The 19,432-nt window shown below is 41.2% G+C and overlaps 2 protein-coding genes across 3 annotated transcripts in view; both read left to right on the plus strand.

The window, feature by feature from the left end:
• The window catches only part of LOC119648162 (sensory neuron membrane protein 2), a 208,885-nt gene that overhangs the window by 153,350 nt on the left and 36,103 nt on the right, over nucleotides 1-19,432 (plus strand).
• Nucleotides 13,079-18,427, plus strand: LOC119648161. 2 transcript variants are annotated; one of them, XM_038049737.1, is made up of 2 exons: nucleotides 13,079-16,168; nucleotides 16,222-16,394. In XM_038049737.1, exons 1-2 carry the CDS (start codon nucleotides 13,202-13,204, stop codon nucleotides 16,258-16,260), a joined length of 3,006 nt encoding a protein of 1,001 aa, XP_037905665.1. In that variant the 5' UTR covers nucleotides 13,079-13,201; the 3' UTR covers nucleotides 16,261-16,394. The 2 variants fall into 2 exon arrangements, with proteins under 2 accessions (XP_037905665.1, XP_037905664.1); XM_038049736.1 differs by having other exon boundaries at nucleotides 13,079-18,427.

Genomic DNA, 19,432 nt, shown 5'->3' on the forward strand with positions numbered 1-19,432 from the left:
ACACTGGTCTGGACATACCAGCGTGTGGGATTTTTACCCACTAAAACCACCCCCGACTCCTCCCTGCCCCGCGGAACCACCATAAGGTATTACATCATGGGGCGGAGTCAGCTCACTCTAGCTTAATCCCATTTCGCCGCGTATAGAGGCGCACGTGACGGCGCTTTTTTCCTTTCCTCTGCCTTTCGCAATTTATCTTGAATAGATGCGATCATAGAGTTGACCGTATCCCAATTCTCTTGATGTGGTAGCATTTTCGGCACCAGATTTTCTGGTACCAGCACCTCCCCTAGAGTATCCTCTAGATTCCTCCTTTCTTCCACAAATCTCGGACAGTGGAAGAATACATGCTCTGGGTCCTCTGAGGCTCCCTCACAATTTGGACAGTCGGGTGAGGTCTCCAATTTAAACCTGTGAAGGTATTGGAGATATCCTCCATGTCCCGTGAGAAACTGGGTGAGATTCTAATTAATCTCACCGTGTCGTCTCTCCAACCACTCCTTGATGGCACGAATGAGCCTGTGAGTCCACCGACCCTTTTCCGAGCGTTCCCACCACTCTTGCCATCTATTTATGAATCTCTCCCTCTCAGCGTACTTCGTCTGCGATAAGGGAGAGATTGGCTTCGCATGGTATATATTCGCCATCTCATCTGCCAAGATGTCAATCGGCATCATTCCAGAGATGACGAATGCTGCATCATCTGAGACAGTCCGTCTGTCTGTCTGTTTGGCTGTCTGTCTGTATGTATGTCTGTCACACGCACTTTTCTCAGAAATGGCTATACCGATTGACATGAAATTTGGTAAGAACTGTGGACACCCAGGCATGTAGTGAGTGATATCCTTCTACGTTGAGATGTAAGGGGGGTCCCCATACATGTAAAAGGGGGGGTGTAAACATTTTTTTCACCGAATATAGTCATCTGGGATATCAAATGAAAGGTCTCGATTAGTACTTGTCAAAGCCGGTTTTAGTTTTGAGATTTATTAGAAAGGCGGGGGGGGGGGCGGGGGGCCTATTCTCAGAAACTACCAAACCGAAAAATCGGAAAAAAGTTTATCCCAGAGTTATAAAAGTTGGTAGAAGTATAAAATATAATATAAAGCATATAATCCCCAAGTTTGACCAAATTCATACTATTAGTAACAAAGTTACAGTAGCTCAAAATAGACTTTTCCGGGTAAATTTACTGCAACTGAATATCAATATCACACTACAGTGGGTATTCAGACATGCTAAATGCATATACATAATGGGCTACGTACAAATGGGATAGTTCTACACTTAAATATACTCACAGAAGAAACAAACGAAACCTTTCATACCTGAAGCGCCTAGCTTCCGGTTTCCCCGACATATTTACTATTGCTACAGCCAACAATTAGTTCAACAAGTAAGTAGTAAAGTAGCATCACCTAACTAGCATTTTTTGAGAGCGTATCCTTAAAGGGGCAAAACCGCATACTTACCATCAAAAATACAGCTGCGACGACAGCAAAACGTATTGAAATGATTAGACCAAAAAGTACCATATTATCAAACTGGACTCATTTTTCCTAACCGAAGTGAATATCTAAGTGTCCTCAAAATTTACATTTTACGCTATTAATCCCACGCCCATATATCACATTGCACGCGCACTTCCTGAAGTAGAGAAATGTCATCAACAGATTATTTTCTGATAAACACAATCAGTTTTAATAACAATTTACATACTAATGGTCGTGTGAATCGATTTACCGGACCATTCAAATGTTTTGTTTGTTATTGGAATAATGTGTTCCATGGCGCCGTGATTATCACTGAAAACATATCACCTTCAGCATGGAACCATATGTTTCGCGAAAATCTGAGCTTCGGAATTATCGTGTAATAAATTAGAAAATTATTATCTTTATCTTGCGGTCGTCATAGTGATTCGCATTTCCACTCTTTATCCAGCTTTTATCAATGTACAAGTAAATAGTGATAATACCCAACTGAACTTCGGTTGGTGTCATTTCTACCTAAGGACAGGTCAGAGGTTTGGGACAATCTAATGGCGATTCGTTGTTTCCGCCACAATGATTAACTGAAAATGGTGACTATGGTTTCCAGCCTCTATGGCGGCGACTGTCACTCAATCTCATATAGGAATGATGGATGTGACAGTTGAAATTTATTCCTATTTGTTTAGGAAGATACCTATGAATAATCCTAACCATAATGATGTATTTTACATACATAAATAAAGTAATAATGATAACGGATCGAGAAACAGCGTGAAATATGGTTATGTAAAACACGACAATCTGAACACATATGGGCATACTTGTAGCTGTGCTTCTACACATTAGCATACGAGTTGCTTCGAGACCTTGCTTCCAATAAAAAAATTAAGCTTTTTAATTAGAAATGATGCAGATTATAAATCTAAATACATGAAGCATCTATTTTGAAAAGTCCGTATCTTATTGAAATATTTAAACACAGCTGGCCAGGCACGCGGATGTAAATTCATCTCAGCTTGAGAAAAGCGGGCAATCATTTCAGATTTCTATCAGAATCAGGAACAACTTTAGTTTAGGTCGTCCTATTAGCACTACACTGGTCCGAATTCACAGATCGTAGATCCGGTGACGAATTAATCGACGAAAAACTTTAAGAACAATATACATATGAATTAATTGCCCTAATTACATGTTACTTTACACATAGAAATATATTAGATAAATTGATAACTTCGGGTACCGAAGATTGGTATACAAGGATTACTACAGTCCTGATGCCCCCTAAACAAGAATAAATTCGAACCCTAGGAATTTGAATAGGTTGTCTTTGTTGAAAACGAACCTCTGGGATATTCGGACTTCGAAGTAAGAGGAAACGGCAGATATTGAAATTGAAGTTCGCTCGTGCGAAAAAAGCTGTTTTAATAGACTTCAAATATTCTTTCTTTTAGGGCCAGCTAAAAACAATATCATGATTATCCGTCAGACAGTGTAATGGCATTTTCTTCATCCTTTTTAAGGTTTCGTGTGAAACAAAACCTTATAAAAATCGATTCAATGGCTTGTTTTTTCCCGTCTGTCACACGCGATTTACTCGGAAACGACTGAACCAGTTGTCACGAAATTTGGTGAGAAGCTGCTATCTATGAACCCCTTTACATATGACATGAAGCCATGTGTTGAGTTTGGAGGGGACTCCCCACATATGCAAAAGGTTTTTGAGGTCCACTATCAAATGCAATGCAATGTAGAGAGAGAGCGATGCTACCCACGGTGTTTCTCCTTGAGTAACCGCACATGTATTACGTCAGTATTATCCCCGTCCTTATCAAACACAGTTTGGTTTTGGTAATTCGAAGAAGAAACGCGGTTGTAAAGAACATATTCAAAAATGTCCATGATATGGAATAACAACCGAATAGAACGCTAATTTGAATATTCTGCTGGATAACCTTTTTAAAGTTTTGTGTAAAGCAAAACCTTATTAAAATCGGTTTACTGTCTGTCTGTCGCACCTATTATCTCAGAAACAGTTGCTCCCATTCGTACAAACTTTGGTAAAAAATGGGACGTGTGAATCCCATTGTATGCAATGGGCCTTGAATTATTTCACCGATCGATTTTGACACTGGCTGCAAAGGGGAGGAATGCCGAGGGATCAGTTATTTCAAGCAGCCAAATATCTGAAAAGAAATAGAGTGGTCACCACAAATAAAGTTAATAATAGTATGTTACCATATTTATTATCAGTATATTTTTTTAGAAATTGACTGTGAACCACCTTAAGTTTATCCTATAATCATCAACTTTTGGTCGCACTATCTCTAACAGAGTTATCATCACCATCAACGGCGCAACAACCGGTATCGGGTCTAGGCCTGTCTTAATAAGCAACTCCAGACACCCCGGTTTTCCGCCCAGATCCACCAATTCGATATCCCTAAAAGCTGTCTGGCGTCCTGACCTACGCCAGCGCTCCATCTTAGGCAGGGTCTGCCTCGTCTTCTTTTTCTACCATAGATATTGCGCGTATAGACTTTCCGGGTGGGATCATCCTCACCCATACGGATTAAATGACCCACCCACCGTAACCTATTGAGCCGGATTTTATCCACAACCGGACGGTTATGGTATCGCTCATAGATTTCGTAGTTATGTCCATCCTCATGTAGTTGGCCAAAAATTCTTCGGAGGATTCTTCTCTCGAACGCGGCCAAGAGTTCGTAATTTTTCTTGCTAAGAACCCAAGTTTCCGAGGAATACATGAGAACTGGCAAGATCAAGATCAAGAAGGAGGTTTGACCCTATGGTGAGACGTTTCGAGCGGAACATTTTTTGTAAGCTGAAATAGGCTCTGTTAGCTTACAACAACCGTGCGCGGATTTCATCATCGTAACTGTTATCGGTTGTGATTTTCGACCCTAGATAGGAGAAATTATCAACGGTCTCAAAGTTGCATTCTCCTATCCTTATTCTTCCTGTTTGACCCGTGCTGTTTAATGTTGTTGGTTGATTCGTCTTCGGTGCTGACGTTGCCACAATATATTTTGTCTTGGTTTCATTGATGTGCAGCCCAAGATCTCGCGCCGCCTGCTCGATCTAGATGAAGGCAGTTTGTACGTCTTGGGTGGTTCTTCCCATGATGTCGATAAAGAGAGCGTATGATAGGGCATCCGCTTGTCGTAAACCGTTGTTGATGTCGAATTGTGTTGAGAGTGATCCTACTGCTTTTATCTGGCCTCGCACATTGGTCAGGGTCAGCCTAGTCAATCTTATTAGTTTCGTCGGGATACCGAACTCTCTCATGACCGTGTACAGTTTTACCCTGGCTATGCTATCATAGGCGGCTTTAAAGTCGATGAATAGACGGTGCAACTGTTGTCCATATTCCAACAGTTTTTCCATCGCCTGCCGCAGAGAGAAAATCTGAGAGTTATAATTGGTCAAAATTGTCATTCTGAAATTCTGAAACTTTGAATGTAAGTATCATACTAAAGTGCATAATCTGGCAAACTAAATGCATAAACATTGCAAGTTAGGTACAAATTCCCACGGTTTCATTCGTCATTCTTTTCAACTTCTGTGGCACAGTCCTCTGACGGCAGTACTTTCGAAAGTGGAGGATGAGGTCGGTAATCAATATACCATTCCATTCCACTGATGTCAACAGAAATGTTCAAAATGCGGTGTGCATTCGTGTCAAGTATATACAGATCTTTCTCGACGTCCCATTTGCCAGTTTATCATCAAGGTCATTACGACAGACTGTTTAGGTAGCACCGGTTGATCCCTTTACTTATGGCTTATAAATTTGCTAATTGGAGGGAACCGGAGAAACTTATAATAGTGACATTTTTTCACTGACTTTCATTTGGACATCATCATTCCAAAGGCAAGTACCCACTTACAAAGCTTGGTCACCCCAAGGATTGTATTTTTAGCTGATTGTATCTCTTCCATGTTCCTAATAGTCCGCAGTAATATAAATGAGATCATATATTTTATTTTCTCGCGAATCACCATCATTTAAATTACGCTACTCACGATTTTTCAATCATGACTTAATTTCCAAGATAACAATCCACGGCGGATATTGAAGAGCGATAGTTTCATAGGAAACGGTTTTGCTCCTCAGTGGCGGAGAGAAAACGACGGCGTCTTATGCGAATATAGCCGACTTATGTCCTACTGTTCCGACTATAAAATATAGAAAGACGAAATAACCTTTTAATAGATCATGTTTAGCAACAACAAGATATTGAAATATCCGCAAAATTCACGGGGTGCCCGTGATCCTCATTACGACTAACAAAGCCTTTATCACCATGTCACCGATTGTCTTCTGCAGTCAATATGACCATTAAAATCATCCATCCATAATGGCGATATAATCATCGTCACCAACCAATATTTAACGTGCAGGCAGCAATTTGTGTGGCCCGGACTAATTTGCTTACTTTCTGAGGCGGTCAGTAGGTGAAAACCCTTGATCACTTTTCTACAGGACCTGCACCCGTCCACTTGGCGTTTCTCTTTGGCTTTTTATATGACTTGATCATTTGTTGTAACGACAATACCACAAAGAAATACCGTAAGATTTAGCATAGTGGAGTAATTGTGTGTTGTGTTGCTGGAGACTGAAGAAGCGTTTGAAAGTGCGGTGGGTTAAGTTGAGACAAAAAAGTTTTCACTTTAAACTCGCACTGCAAAGAAGTGGGTATCTAGGTATGACCGAGCACAGTTCTAAATTCATTACTCAATTTGCAGCCTTTGGATATATATATTCAAAGAGCAGCTCACAGACTACTCCGCTTTGATCTTTGGGGAAGCCACGAACGTGGAGGCACAGAGCATTGAAATATCTATGGGAGGACCGAATCCAGTTCTTACAATGGTTTCTAGTTGTCGCTTTATGGCTTTCCTTTGGGACACTATGTAACGATTTTTCAGGCTGAACTAAATGCAACCCTAAGAGCAGCAGCCTGGATGATTGACGAGCGATTGAAAGGCAAACGCATCCTTAAAAACTGAGAGCAAGCTTCTCATAATTAAAGATGGCTGAGCCTAAATGCTTCTTGATACGTCAAACTTTTTTTGTCAGAACCTAGCACAAGTATACTACAAAGTTTTTTCGGTTGAAAAACAGGAAAACTTACAGAGGTATTGTGGGCATTCTGACTGGCCATAATTCACTAGGTGGACTTATGTTCAAAAGATCCGAAGATGATCTTGTCCCTCTTGCAATGAAGAAGCGGAATCCCCATAACATATTCCCTATTAATGCCCCGCCTGTGATCACATCGGACACCACAGCTTTGGCCCTAATGTGCTCCAGTTGCAACGTTTGGCATCACATTCACTAATGGAAATCCTACTGTACATAAAGGTGTCTGAGATATTTCGTCAGACGGAGAAGTCAAGTACAATTAACCATTACTGTCTGAGTGTTCAGAGGCTCTGCTTATTCCCCACCTCAAATACATGCACATACAACTCCAGCTACATTTTCTTCATCTCTCTCATTGATTCCAGAATGTTTTTTCCTTAACTAAGGATGGTACAAACTACACTGCCTCGAACCTTCCTCCCTTCAAAGTAATAGCTCCTTTTTCCCCCCTTTTCTGAAAACTGAATCTAGATCTTTAGAAATTTGCTTTCAGTAAGACATTAACTTCTTTAAAAACTGTTTTAACGCAAATCTAATATTGATTTTTTGTAACTTATGCCTGCATGGGTTAACTGAAACGAAACAGAGAACCTGGATGGATGCTTCTGTAACTCTATAATCCCCGAAAGCTGTGTCATCTGCGGGTCATCAAAAAACCAGATCAATCCATCGTTGTTTCCAGCGGAATTTCGACCTTTAGCCATCGACCGTAATGTTTCTAATTTTCCCTCGATCGGTGCATCCTTATTTCGTATGTGATTTGTATGCGCTACGTCACTGGTCGAAGATAATATAGTCGTCTCCATTACCGCGAGGCACTATTCATTTTCTTTTCTAGTCGGACTTGAGGCGTTCGTTGATACGCCAATCACAAAGAACACCAGTTACGGAACGCCACATCATCCAGGTTGCGCTAATACGAGAAGCAATTTCATAACGCAGTTCTCAATTGGCTGATAACATTAACCCGAAATATTTAAATCGCTCAGTTCTGCAGAGATGACGGTCACTGACAGTGATAGTGCCTGTTCCATGGCGATCGCCCGACAAAAACTCAGTTTCATTCAAATTTGAGCTGAGGCCGTGCTGCATGAGGCGATCATTCCATTTTTAGACGAGTTGTTCGAGATCATTTTTGCTATTAAACGCTAGGAAAACATCATATGCATAAGGCTGTGTAGCGCACTGGACGATGGATGCCCCATGTGATAGTGTCCATTACAAAAACAAAAAGGAGTGGTGAGAGGGCGCTTCATTGATGAACACTGACAGAGACGCGAGGCGGTTTTTATACATCCGCCACACTTCGAACTTTATTTTTCGGATTGTGTGTCGAGCAGTTTAACGCAGCAACGCAGAGCATACCAGATGAGTTCATGGGACACAAGGTCAAACGCTTTCTTCAGATCCAAAAATGTAATGTAGAGAAGCCGATACTTCTCGCGGTGTTTCTCCATGATTAAACGCACAACGTGCATTACGTGAGTAATTCCACAGTTCCTGGAAAAACTCGATTTGATTCACAGTTATTCGAACGATGTCGCGAACACGGTTGTCGAGAATGCGTTCAAAAATCTCCATGGTATGGAGACAACAACCGAATCGGACGGTAATTTGAACGCTTTTCTAGATTGAATTTCTTTTCCAATATTGGAAAGGTCGTGCTTTCTTGCCAGTCAGATGGTGTTCTACCCTCCTCAATAAATTGATTGAAGAACTCACAGAGTCATAGTGTTCAGCCCCAACTCTTCATTCATTTGATTGCTTCCTCCACTTCTATCCCGCTGCCAAATGGAATTAGCTTGATTGCTGATTGATTGATCTAAAGCTTCCAGGCCAAACTATTTAATTTACTTTGTTTTCTCATATCTACGCGCGTGATTGCCGTTAGGACATAGATCAGATATGTAGCTATCTACTGTATTTTAACTAGTAAAGCATCTGAGAAAGATCCTAGCAACAGATGTTGTGCCTTGATCGGGTGCACTGCCTGCTCCAGCCCCAGTCGCCAAGATTAAACTGTTTATAAGTAACTTCACTGAAATGCAATCTTCCAGTGCTTCAAGAATTATGCATTCAACATTATATTAGTGTATATCCTACTTTTTGAAATTGTCCGAAAAACCCCTCTTAAGTTCACCCTAGATGATATTGCGCCATGTACTGGAAACTTTCGCGAAAATACTGCAAAATTTATCAATATCCCGCGAATTTACTGCATCTTAAGTCCTAGAAATGAAATGCTAACGTCATAAGTAAAGAATATCATTGAGTCTTATATATAAAAATGCCACTTTTCTCCAATCCTTTTAAAGTTTTTTTGAAAACAAGCCATCGGTTCGCTGCCTGTTTTTTTTATAGAAGTGGAGAGAATCGAAAGCCACTTTAACTCACCGAAACCACCGCTCCTCATACCTCATACCCCATGCAACTATCTATAGACATTACGTATCGGATTAGTCCTACGGTGAGAGTTATTTCCTCCCTGCTGCTTTTTCATAAGCGTCCTAACCTTCGAAAACTTCTCCTGAATACAGCTTATGGCGGCCCTGACTACATTTCAAACTTTTTGGAATTGGAGAATTTGCCAATAAGGCCTTTGTGAAAATTATCGTCCGTGTCACACCCTAATTGTGTGCCTTGGTTAGAGCGTACCTTACAGTCGTACAGTCTTAGCATATCCTCCATCAAAATATCAATAAGCACCATTCCCGCAACTACGAAAGCTGTACGCATAACACCGAAATATTTGCCAATGGGACCGAATTCTATCACATGCTGTCCCGCACGAAACCTTAGAATTTGCGACTGCTCTCTCAGTCTCAGTCATGTGATCCACCAACTCTAACTCATGTGTTACCAGCCATTCCTTGATCAGGATAACCGATGCCTCATATGCCTAGACAGCATCCTCTAAATGTTTGTCTATTACCACCATGGCGATATTATCAGCATAGCCAATAAAAGCAGCTTGTCGCGGTAGTTTGATGCATAGCACATGGTCATACATCACGTTCTAAACTAGTAGGCTCAACATTGATCCTGGAGGCGCTCCGATGATTAACTAAATATACGTGGATAAATTCATCATTTATTACTTCAGGTACTTCCAATATTCGTAAGCAAAATGTCCAATGAAGAAAAGGCTTCCAACAATATCAGCTCCCTTTTGTTAGAAACCCTCCTTCCGCACTCGGGGTCATATACTTGCGTCTAACATTAGTTCGCTCATATTTCACACTTCTCGTGTTTTGCGGGACGTTACAACTGGAGACACGACCACCATTAATTTTGCCTCATACCAACCGAATACCAGGCGTTGCAATTGTTTCTTCGAATAGGTATCTTTCTGTCGTCCAGTTTCTGCATTTTCCACTTTTGTCAATGGCCCATACCGCCTTATCTTTTGTTGTGTAGAATTCGTTAATAATCCGTCCATATTGAGCTCTTGGACTGACTGGCCCAAATGGTTGTGTGCGGCCACGCAATGGTTGGTTTATCTGGATAAACCTCATTTGCTCGTTTTTGTGTTGATCTTTCCTAAATATCATGCATTTTACACTTCCTGCCGCGTGGCTCTTATAAAGCACATAGCACGCTTTCAGGGTCTTTCTCGCAATTCCTTGCCAGGTGGCTTTTTAACCACACTGCCTGCATCGATCAGATCTATCGTGATTGCTTGTATGGTTTACTATCGCGCAGTCTGCTTGTCTGTCTGTCTGTATGTCTGCCGATGGCACGCACTTTTTTCAAAAATTGTTATCTCTATTGACACGAAATTCGGTAGAGAAGTTGAAATTGTGAACGTTGAAGGACGGCTCCCCAAAATCTAAAAGAGGGGAGAACATTTTTTTCCATTGATTATAGGCTAGCACTACTACTACTTTTTGAAGCAGGGTTTCGATATTGTTATAAAGGGGAGCAGCGAGAGAGTCCAAAAGGGGTTAATTGTTCCATATCTTACCTAGGTTCCGAAATACTGTCCTTAACGAAATTCGCTCAAATAAAGTTAATAATTGCATATTATTATATTTTAAAATTTTACTGTGATCCCACGAAGTTCATCCAAGATCCGTGATATTTTCCAATAATATGGGTTCTGATATGGATACCGGAAACTTTGGTGGAAATCCTGCCATTATTAAAAAAGTTGCGGTAGTTCCTGCCACTTTCGCGTCAAATTAATAGTTCCTAAAGGACAAAATGCCACTACCACATTTGTTTTAGGTAAACTTCTGCACACTTGCTACTAATGTTGAACTCCTAGTGTAAAGCGGATGACATTGGTTATTATCGATACAGTACTTTTCAAAATTGTTTGTGTTAATGGTACTTAAAACACAGTCACAATTGAATTTTTAACTATGTGTCTGTCTTACACTCATATTTCCTCACATAAGAAAACACAAGACCTTTCATATGTGAAGCATCCAGGTCCCGGTTTCCCGACTTCTTTTAAACTGTTAAAACAATCAGAAGCCTACTCAGTCAATCAACCGAATGAATTTGCCTGACATAATTTATATTTTCTAGAACTTCTAAGGTAACTGTCCTCAAAGGCAATAATAGAGATCTCCCTTCCATTTTGAATCACTCCTGCTTATCAGAAAATGAAAATACTAAACTTCCAGTAACTGCCATTGCTGTTCATTGTTTCAATTCTTAGTTAATCAATTTAAGTAATAGTACATATTTGCATCAAAACCCAGAGGTTCGTCAATTCCAAGGAGACTGGCAACAAGCCAAACTTGGGGTTTTACTTTATTTGCAAGAATCTTCCATAATGTTTTAGAGTTCCGTGTTTAGTAGGATCATACATCAAGAAATATTAGAAGAACCTAAAACTCACCCTTCGTTTTATGTAACCTGCGTTGTTCTACCAACAGCTATTAACTCCGTGGCAGTGCTATCGTTTATCGTTTTTGACTATCTCAAATCCACAGCTATATTGCTCATGATTATGGTTGCGCAGTTTTAAAATGGGCAAATCATATACTTACATACAGTCCGTAACTGTGGACTGAAAATACTATAATTTCAACTAACATTTGCAATGCAACGACTAACGAAATATGTATATGAATTTTATGTAGGTAGACACTATCATCTGTAAGATCGTAAAATCTTTTTTTGGAGGAATGCCAAGGAATCCTACATTCAATTTCCTCATGGAAATTAAATAACTCACACAAAACTACGAAATAACTCAACCATAGTGTAACTCTCAAATTTACATAGTTCCCTGCTTCATCCTGAGTATCTGTTTCAAATTGTCCATTTAATGTCTCATTAGGTTCGCTTTCTGTCGATCAGTCATTCACTTATCTGCGGGTTAGCCGCCTTTGCTATAAAATACTGTAATGTATTTGGGAAACACTGTTTATTCTCAGGTGAGCCGCACAATGCCCTCTTTTACGGCCATCTAAATAGGTGTAAATTACGAGAGAGTTCACGATGCGACCATTAAGCTTTCTGAACATGTCACTCGTTCATTTACCGCAATAAATCACCTCAGAAAATAGTCAAAGTTGCTTCAACCGATAGACATTGACAGTATTGTTCGAGAAGACCTAACAGTGCAGTTTTCGAGACCCTCAAATACTAATGGAAAATCTTGTCATGTTTGTTTAAGCAGATCACAGCTACGACCCATCCACTGATCTGGCGATCTTCCGCATTACGGATCATATTGGGGGCTAGCTGATATCGCATGCACATCAAGACGCCTCAGCAGCGTATGCTAATTCAGCTACAAATGTGGCCCCACACACTTGAGATGCACAACAAAGCTTTGTAGGTTTTTAATGCGGGATTTCAGTGACGGTGTAGTCCATTAAAATCCATTAAAAAGCAACTGCAGATCAGACAGACTGGCGGTTCTTGCAGATAGTAATTTCGGAAAAACATCCCACCTAACTGCTCATCCCGTAATCCGTTTTGAAAATTTGGTAAAAAATTCCAACTTTGCAACTTCGCAATCAGTGGAAGGAGACCAACTTCTTTATTTACACCAATTATTTGAGTATTCCAAGAAACCTAATTTAGGGTAACTTGCCAAACTGGCAGATAGCTGTGCGTCTACTGGTGTACCTTCCACATGAAACTCATCATGAGCAAAGAGCAATGAAGGCCTAATGTTACCACCTGAAGACCCAGCTTAACTGATGTATACTGCGATCGCGAATGGATTGCGAGGCGCGACAAAGATTGATAAACGCCATCAGCATTTCGGTATTCCGATATGTGAGAAATAACTTGTTTTACTGGATGTCTTAGATACCCATGTCATTTTTCTCTAAAGATGACTATGCTTTGAAACGATTGGAAGATGCGCGACTCGAAACCTTACGCTCAAGAACAACTATATGTTGAGACGATCTTTATATTGATAAACTCAGTCTCTGCTAAGTCTCCGGATATCAATTACTGTTCAGTCGCGTTTTGAATCGGTAGCACATGCAGTCGCGTACGCGGATTAGCAGTAAGGAAGTGTATTAAGGATAGACTCTCCTATTGAATCGAAGTGGTGTCCACCTCAATAATGGGGTCATTAACAAAAACACTGTGCAAATTATTAACTTTGGGTATTTTGTGTCATGTGGCGGTTGCCAAAGTATTCGAACGCTGTGAACTAGCAAAACTTCTCAAGGATAAGCACAGATTATCAATAGATGAAGTCGCGAACTGGGTGTGCATAGCCCAACACCAGAGCAATTTTAATAGTGGTTTAAGAACTGGAGCTCCGGACAATGGAGCACATGGACTGTTCCAAATAAGTGATCAGTTTTGGTGTTCACCTCCGGGAAAAGGAGATGCGTGTGGAGTGTCATGTGATCGTCTTCGTGATGACGACCTTACTGATGACATCGATTGCGTCCGAAGAATATACGACGAGCATCAAAGGATCTCTGGAGACGGGTATACCGCTTGGACCATGTACACGAGATTTTGTAAAGGCCGGGCGAAAAAAGCAATAGAAGGATGTTTTGAATCACCATACCCAAAAAGAGCTTTAGATCGGTTCGAATCTTCTTTGAATACGTTATCAATCGTGTACAATAAAGCCAAATCGAAGGTCTACACCAGATGTGAGTTGGCCAAAGAACTTAGATACAAACATAATGTTCCAACAGAACAAATTGCCACTTGGGTTTGCATTGCCAAACACGAGTCAAATTTCAACACTTCCGCAATAGGAAGGCTCAATACTGATGGCAGCGGAGACCATGGATTATTCCAAGTCAGCGATATTTACTGGTGTTCACCCCCCGGACAAGGCTGGGCGTGTGGACTTTCATGTAGCGATCTTGAAGATTCTGATATAACAGACGACGTCGAATGCATCAAAAAGATTTACGAAGAACATACAAGAATTTCGGGAGATGGATTCAATGCTTGGGTTACATATCAGCCGCATTGTAAAGGTCGGGCCGACAATTATATACAAGGATGTTTTACTGACATCGACAGCACGACTTCCGAACCGGTACATCAAGTAGGGTTTCCGCAAAAGCCGCATAAGCGTCCGCTATCCAAACCGAGTAAGCCAGGAAAAGTATACACACCATGCGAGCTCGCAACGGAATTAAGACATAAACATAAAATCCCGCTTGAGCAAATCGCAACTTGGGTCTGCATTGCGAAGCACGAGTCCAACTTCAATACTTCCGCGATAGGTCGACTCAATACGGACGGAAGTGAGGACCATGGTATCTTCCAAGTGAGTGATATCTACTGGTGCTCGCCTCCGGGAAATGGCTGGGCTTGTGGATTGTCTTGTGGCGATCTTGAAGACTCTGACATCACGGATGACGTCGAGTGTATTAGAAAAATTTATGAAGAGCATACACGACTGTCAGGAGATGGATTCAACGCTTGGACTGTTTACAAACCCCATTGTAAAGAAAAGGCAGATCGTTATATTCAAGGATGTTTCAGTGATACGGCAACTAATTATGTCACAGAGCAACCTCAACAACGGCCCTCTCAAAGTCAGGTTGTCTCAAAACCTAAGGGCAAAGTGTATACACCGTGCGAATTGGCCAAGGAGCTTCGCTATACGCATAAGATCCCAAAGGAGCAAATCCCCACATGGATTTGTATCGCTAAACATGAATCTAATTTTAACACATCTGCCATCGGTCGGTTGAACGGTGGCGGCAGTGAAGATCATGGACTGTTCCAAATAAGTGATATCTATTGGTGCTCACCGCCAGGAAAAGGTTGGGTTTGTGGATTATCTTGCAGCGAATTGGAGGATTCTGACATTACAGACGACGTTGAATGTATGAAGAAAATTTATGAAGAACATCAAAGGCTGTCTGGGGATGGTTTTAATGCTTGGGCCGTATATAAACCCTATTGTCAAGGCAGATCTGAAGATTATATTCGCGGATGTTTTGCCGACTATGAGGGTGGTTCAGAGAGTTTGTCTCCCGTCATTCCGGATCGCGGAAGTCATAGATCACCCAGCAGGCCGAGCCGCGGGCGAGGTAAAATTTATACTCCTTGTGAGCTAGCAAAGGAACTGCGCTACAAGCATCATATCCCTCTCGAGCAGATCGATACGTGGGTATGTATTGCTAAACATGAGTCGAATTTCAACACCTCCGCAATCGGACGACTCAATGGAGACGGTAGCGAGGATCACGGATTATTTCAAATTAGCGATATATACTGGTGTTCTCCACCAGGAAAAGGCTGGGCTTGCGGATTATCTTGTAGTGATTTAGAAGATTCAGATATCAGTGACGATGTTGAATGCATTAAAAAAATTTATGAAGAGCACACAAGATTATCTGGAGATGGATTCAATGCATGGGCTGTATACAATCCGCATTGTAAAGGACACTCGCGCAGTTACACTCAGGGCTGCTTTGACGATTATTTAACTGAAACCGTCACTAATGCTTTAATACCTGTTGTTGAACCTAAACAGGTTTTAAGAGGTCCGAGCAAGATTTACACTCGATGTGAATTGGCTGATGAGTTGCGATTTAAGCACAAACTGCCTGAGGATCAAATTGCAACCTGGGTATGTATCGCAGAACACGAATCCCGTCTCAATACCGGTGCAATGAATGCTGGAAGTGGAGATCACGGTCTATTTCAAATTAGTGAACTTTTTTGGTGCGATACATCTGGACCTGGAAAAGAGTGCAGAGTAGAATGCTCCAAATTTCGAGATGGTGATATAACTGATGATGTTGCATGTATAAAAAAAATTTACAAGGAGCACTCCAGATTGTCTGGAGATGGATTCAATGCTTGGGTTGTTTACCCACAACACTGCAAAGGTCGAGCGGACAGCTATGTGAAGGGTTGCAGCCAGGTTCCCCCTCAAACTATAAAACCCACTAAACGTCCTCAAATCCCAATCCCAGCAATCACTGCTCCAAGCAACCTGCCTGATTACAGAGAACAATTCCTTAAGCAGAAATTCACCACAAAAGTTCCGTTATACTCTGCTACACGAAAACCACCGGCTTTTGGATCCCGCCAAGATAATGTTGTAGTTACACCAACTTCACAAACATTTGATGACGTATTTTTCTCTAGCAGATTCCCATTCGAGAGAATCAGGCCCACGACTCATCCTAAAATTTCACGCCCGACAGTGTCAACCATCAGACCACAACCCACTTTCCCTCCAGGGCAGCCCGGAACAACTGCAGGATCAAGGTTTAGCTTACCGTCTGCGACCCCAGCACCGGGCCGACTCTCAACTACTAGAAAGCAATTTATTTCTCCAACCGAAGCACCTAAGACTTCCATTTACAATGCGTTTGATTCTTTCACGAGACCAATTATTATTACACCGACAACCAAACAACCCGCAAAAGTTACAACTTCTAATAGGTTTGCTGCATTCGATGCAACAAGCCGCTTCTCAACAACTAAAGCATATTCAAAACCTACGCCCACCACAATTGCCTCTAAGATTACAACGGCCTACCCCCGACAACATACAAGACCCTCACCTACATACTTCGGACGAACACGGCCAACTCCTACTTTACGACCGGAAATCTTCATACCATCTCAAGTGCCGAAAACGTATGACAACGTTTTCGATTTCTATTTTGACCTTTATAAACTTCAACGTCAACCAATCAACATTCCCACACCAAGGTTCCAGGCTTCTTCAGCTCTTATCTACCAAGGAACGACAAAGTCGCCATTCGTGGCCCAAGATATCCAAACTTCTAAAGTTCGGGATTCACTTGCTTTGCGAAACCCGCCGGCATCCACTGTACAGCCATTTGTTTCCAGTGATTTTTCAGCAACGCCGGAGTTCCGCGGTTACCGCTTCGGCACCGCGTATGATAATAAACCCAGCCAATTATTTGGAGGGGCAGCAGTCCCAAGAAAGCCCCTGCCATCAGAAAATATAGAAATAACAAGAAGACCAGCTTATAGGTTTGGACAGTTCTCTCCCATATCTGCTAACAATGTAACCAGGAATTATCAAACTACGAGATTACCAACCTATAGAGAGTTCACAACAGTAGCACCAGTTCTTGATAGCACAAGTCAATTCCGTGGATTCCGGTTTGGACTTGCTTACACTAGTCAAGCACAAACATTGCCGGAGTCATCTACACGGAGACCCTTCTGGGTTGAAGATGCAACTGTGTTTAGTACAAGAAGGCCTTTCGAAGTCGAGGACGCAGCTGCATTCACCTCAAGAAAACCGTTCCAATTCGAAGATAACCAGCACTTTACCAACAGGATCCACCCTACTGAAGCACCAATAAAATTCAGCGCAACCAATGCACCTTTTTCTTTTGATAACTTCAACGGCCCAGACCTCAATAGAGACTCCGTAACAAGAAGGCCGTTCCCCCGCGGAAACTTCGCCATTTCCGAATCAAGGACCTTGTCCAGTAATGAGGACCTTACAACGCTCTCCTCCCAGACGGGGAAACCTTTCGGGTTCCGTTCACGATTTTATCCAGATGATGATTCCGTTGCGGAATTCCAATCAACGACACTTAGCCCTAGAAATGCATTCGACGAGTTGTTCGATCGATTCGTTCACTGAAACGAAAATTTAGCCATGACATTCGTACAAGACTTTTTTATCAACCAATTATAAAAAATATTGACGATTTCGGCGAGCATTTAATCCATTCGTAAATTATCATATTTCCTAGATGTGCACGTCCATGCATAAATCGAAGACGTCGAACCAGGTCCATCGCTTTTTATTAATGTTTAGTTTTATTCATCGCGAGATAATGCCCATATGGCGATTTTTTATAAACAAGACTTATATGTATATGTATGTATGTAATATTAAAAATTCATATCTTGCCGAAATATGATAGCTAGTCCGTAGCGAATAGTGGTAGGTAGTTTCGTCACAAGATAACTAGATACTCGTAGTTTATCTGCATTCGAGTCAGTCGAGTTGACTTCATGTTGCCATAAAATATCATAAGCGATTTTTTTTGTAAATATGCCTTTGTATACTAGTTTGTAAGTAAATAAAGTCAATACGCAGAAATCGAGAAATTTTTTGAAAAAAAATTAGCAGAGAAATAGGCAAATAACAATATGGACAAAAAATACATCTAAAAATTGCACTTGTTCAAAATAACTTTTTAACAGTGAAGCACAGATAAAGTTGGAACAACGTCACAAAAATAGGTTGGTTCTGCTTTAATGCAAAAGCAGCTGGTCGTCCTTTAGATCAGTGACTTGATCTTGAGAGTTTGTCAGATCGAATTTGAAGGTTGACGTCCCGAATAACCTTTTCAATTATTCTCAGACTATCGGCCAAAGCCACGAAATGTCATTACAAGCTGAATACTTGATCGATTGCATTTGCCCAATATTTCTATGATTTTTAAAAGTGCTCCTAGTTTATCCTTGAGTGGGAGTGTGGAGAGGAACAACGGGCCCGTTATAAAATGTAAGTAAACAAGTCATCGTATTTTTCAGGCTTTCCAGATTATAGCAAATTGTAAGAGCAATTGGAAAACTATCATCGTCCTAATGCACTTATCCCCAAAGCGTGTTTGTGAAATACAGGGTCGTCATTTTTCTTGGATTATGTTAGTTCCATTCTCAAATTCTTGAGAAGTATCTGTGGCTGGACTAGCTCTACTGCTGCCCCCATAGAGTGTTTGGCATGTGATTTTCCCCCTGGTCACCTATTGTACCTATTAATTACCCGATTATTACAACCGCCAAATCATATTCCATAACAAGATATGGATGACTAGGGAAGAAAAGGGAAGGGAAAGGAAAATAACTGTGTTTAGACCGACGGGTGACTATCGGCTAATCTCTGGCCTCCAAATTTATTTGCCCATACTTCTTTTCGATCTCGGCCGCAAGGACGACTCAATGTATTTTTTATCCTATTATTATCAACAAGATGTCATTGAATAACATCCTTGACAGCATCTTTTGGGATTCACCAAAAACGCCAGCTTCGTGGTTGTATTCTGCTGTTTGTAGACAGCATGGTGCGGGAAGTAATAGCTGCGAACTATGTGTTTCTCCTATGCTGGGAATTCTAATAATAATAAAAAGAAATAATTCCAAACACCCCGGTTTTGCGCTGAAGTCCACCAACTCAATATCCCTGGCAGCCGTCTAGAATCTTGACCTACATCATAGCTCGATAGGAAGCAGGGTCTACCATGTCTTCTCTTTTACCATAAATATTTCTCCCTTAAGGGGGTCATCCCGTGTGAAGGCTGTTTTATTCATTTCTTTAGAAATTTTTTGTGAAGAACAGAATAGAAGAAGAAGAAATACA

Source organism: Hermetia illucens, chromosome 2, assembly GCF_905115235.1.
Source record: "Hermetia illucens chromosome 2, iHerIll2.2.curated.20191125, whole genome shotgun sequence".
In the NCBI taxonomy this organism is placed as follows: domain Eukaryota; kingdom Metazoa; phylum Arthropoda; class Insecta; order Diptera; family Stratiomyidae; genus Hermetia; species Hermetia illucens.

Coding starts and splice junctions, on each gene's coding strand:
- LOC119648161 (XM_038049736.1), top strand. CDS start 13,202: ATGGGGTCATTAACAAAAACACTGTGCAAATTATTAACTTTGGGTATT.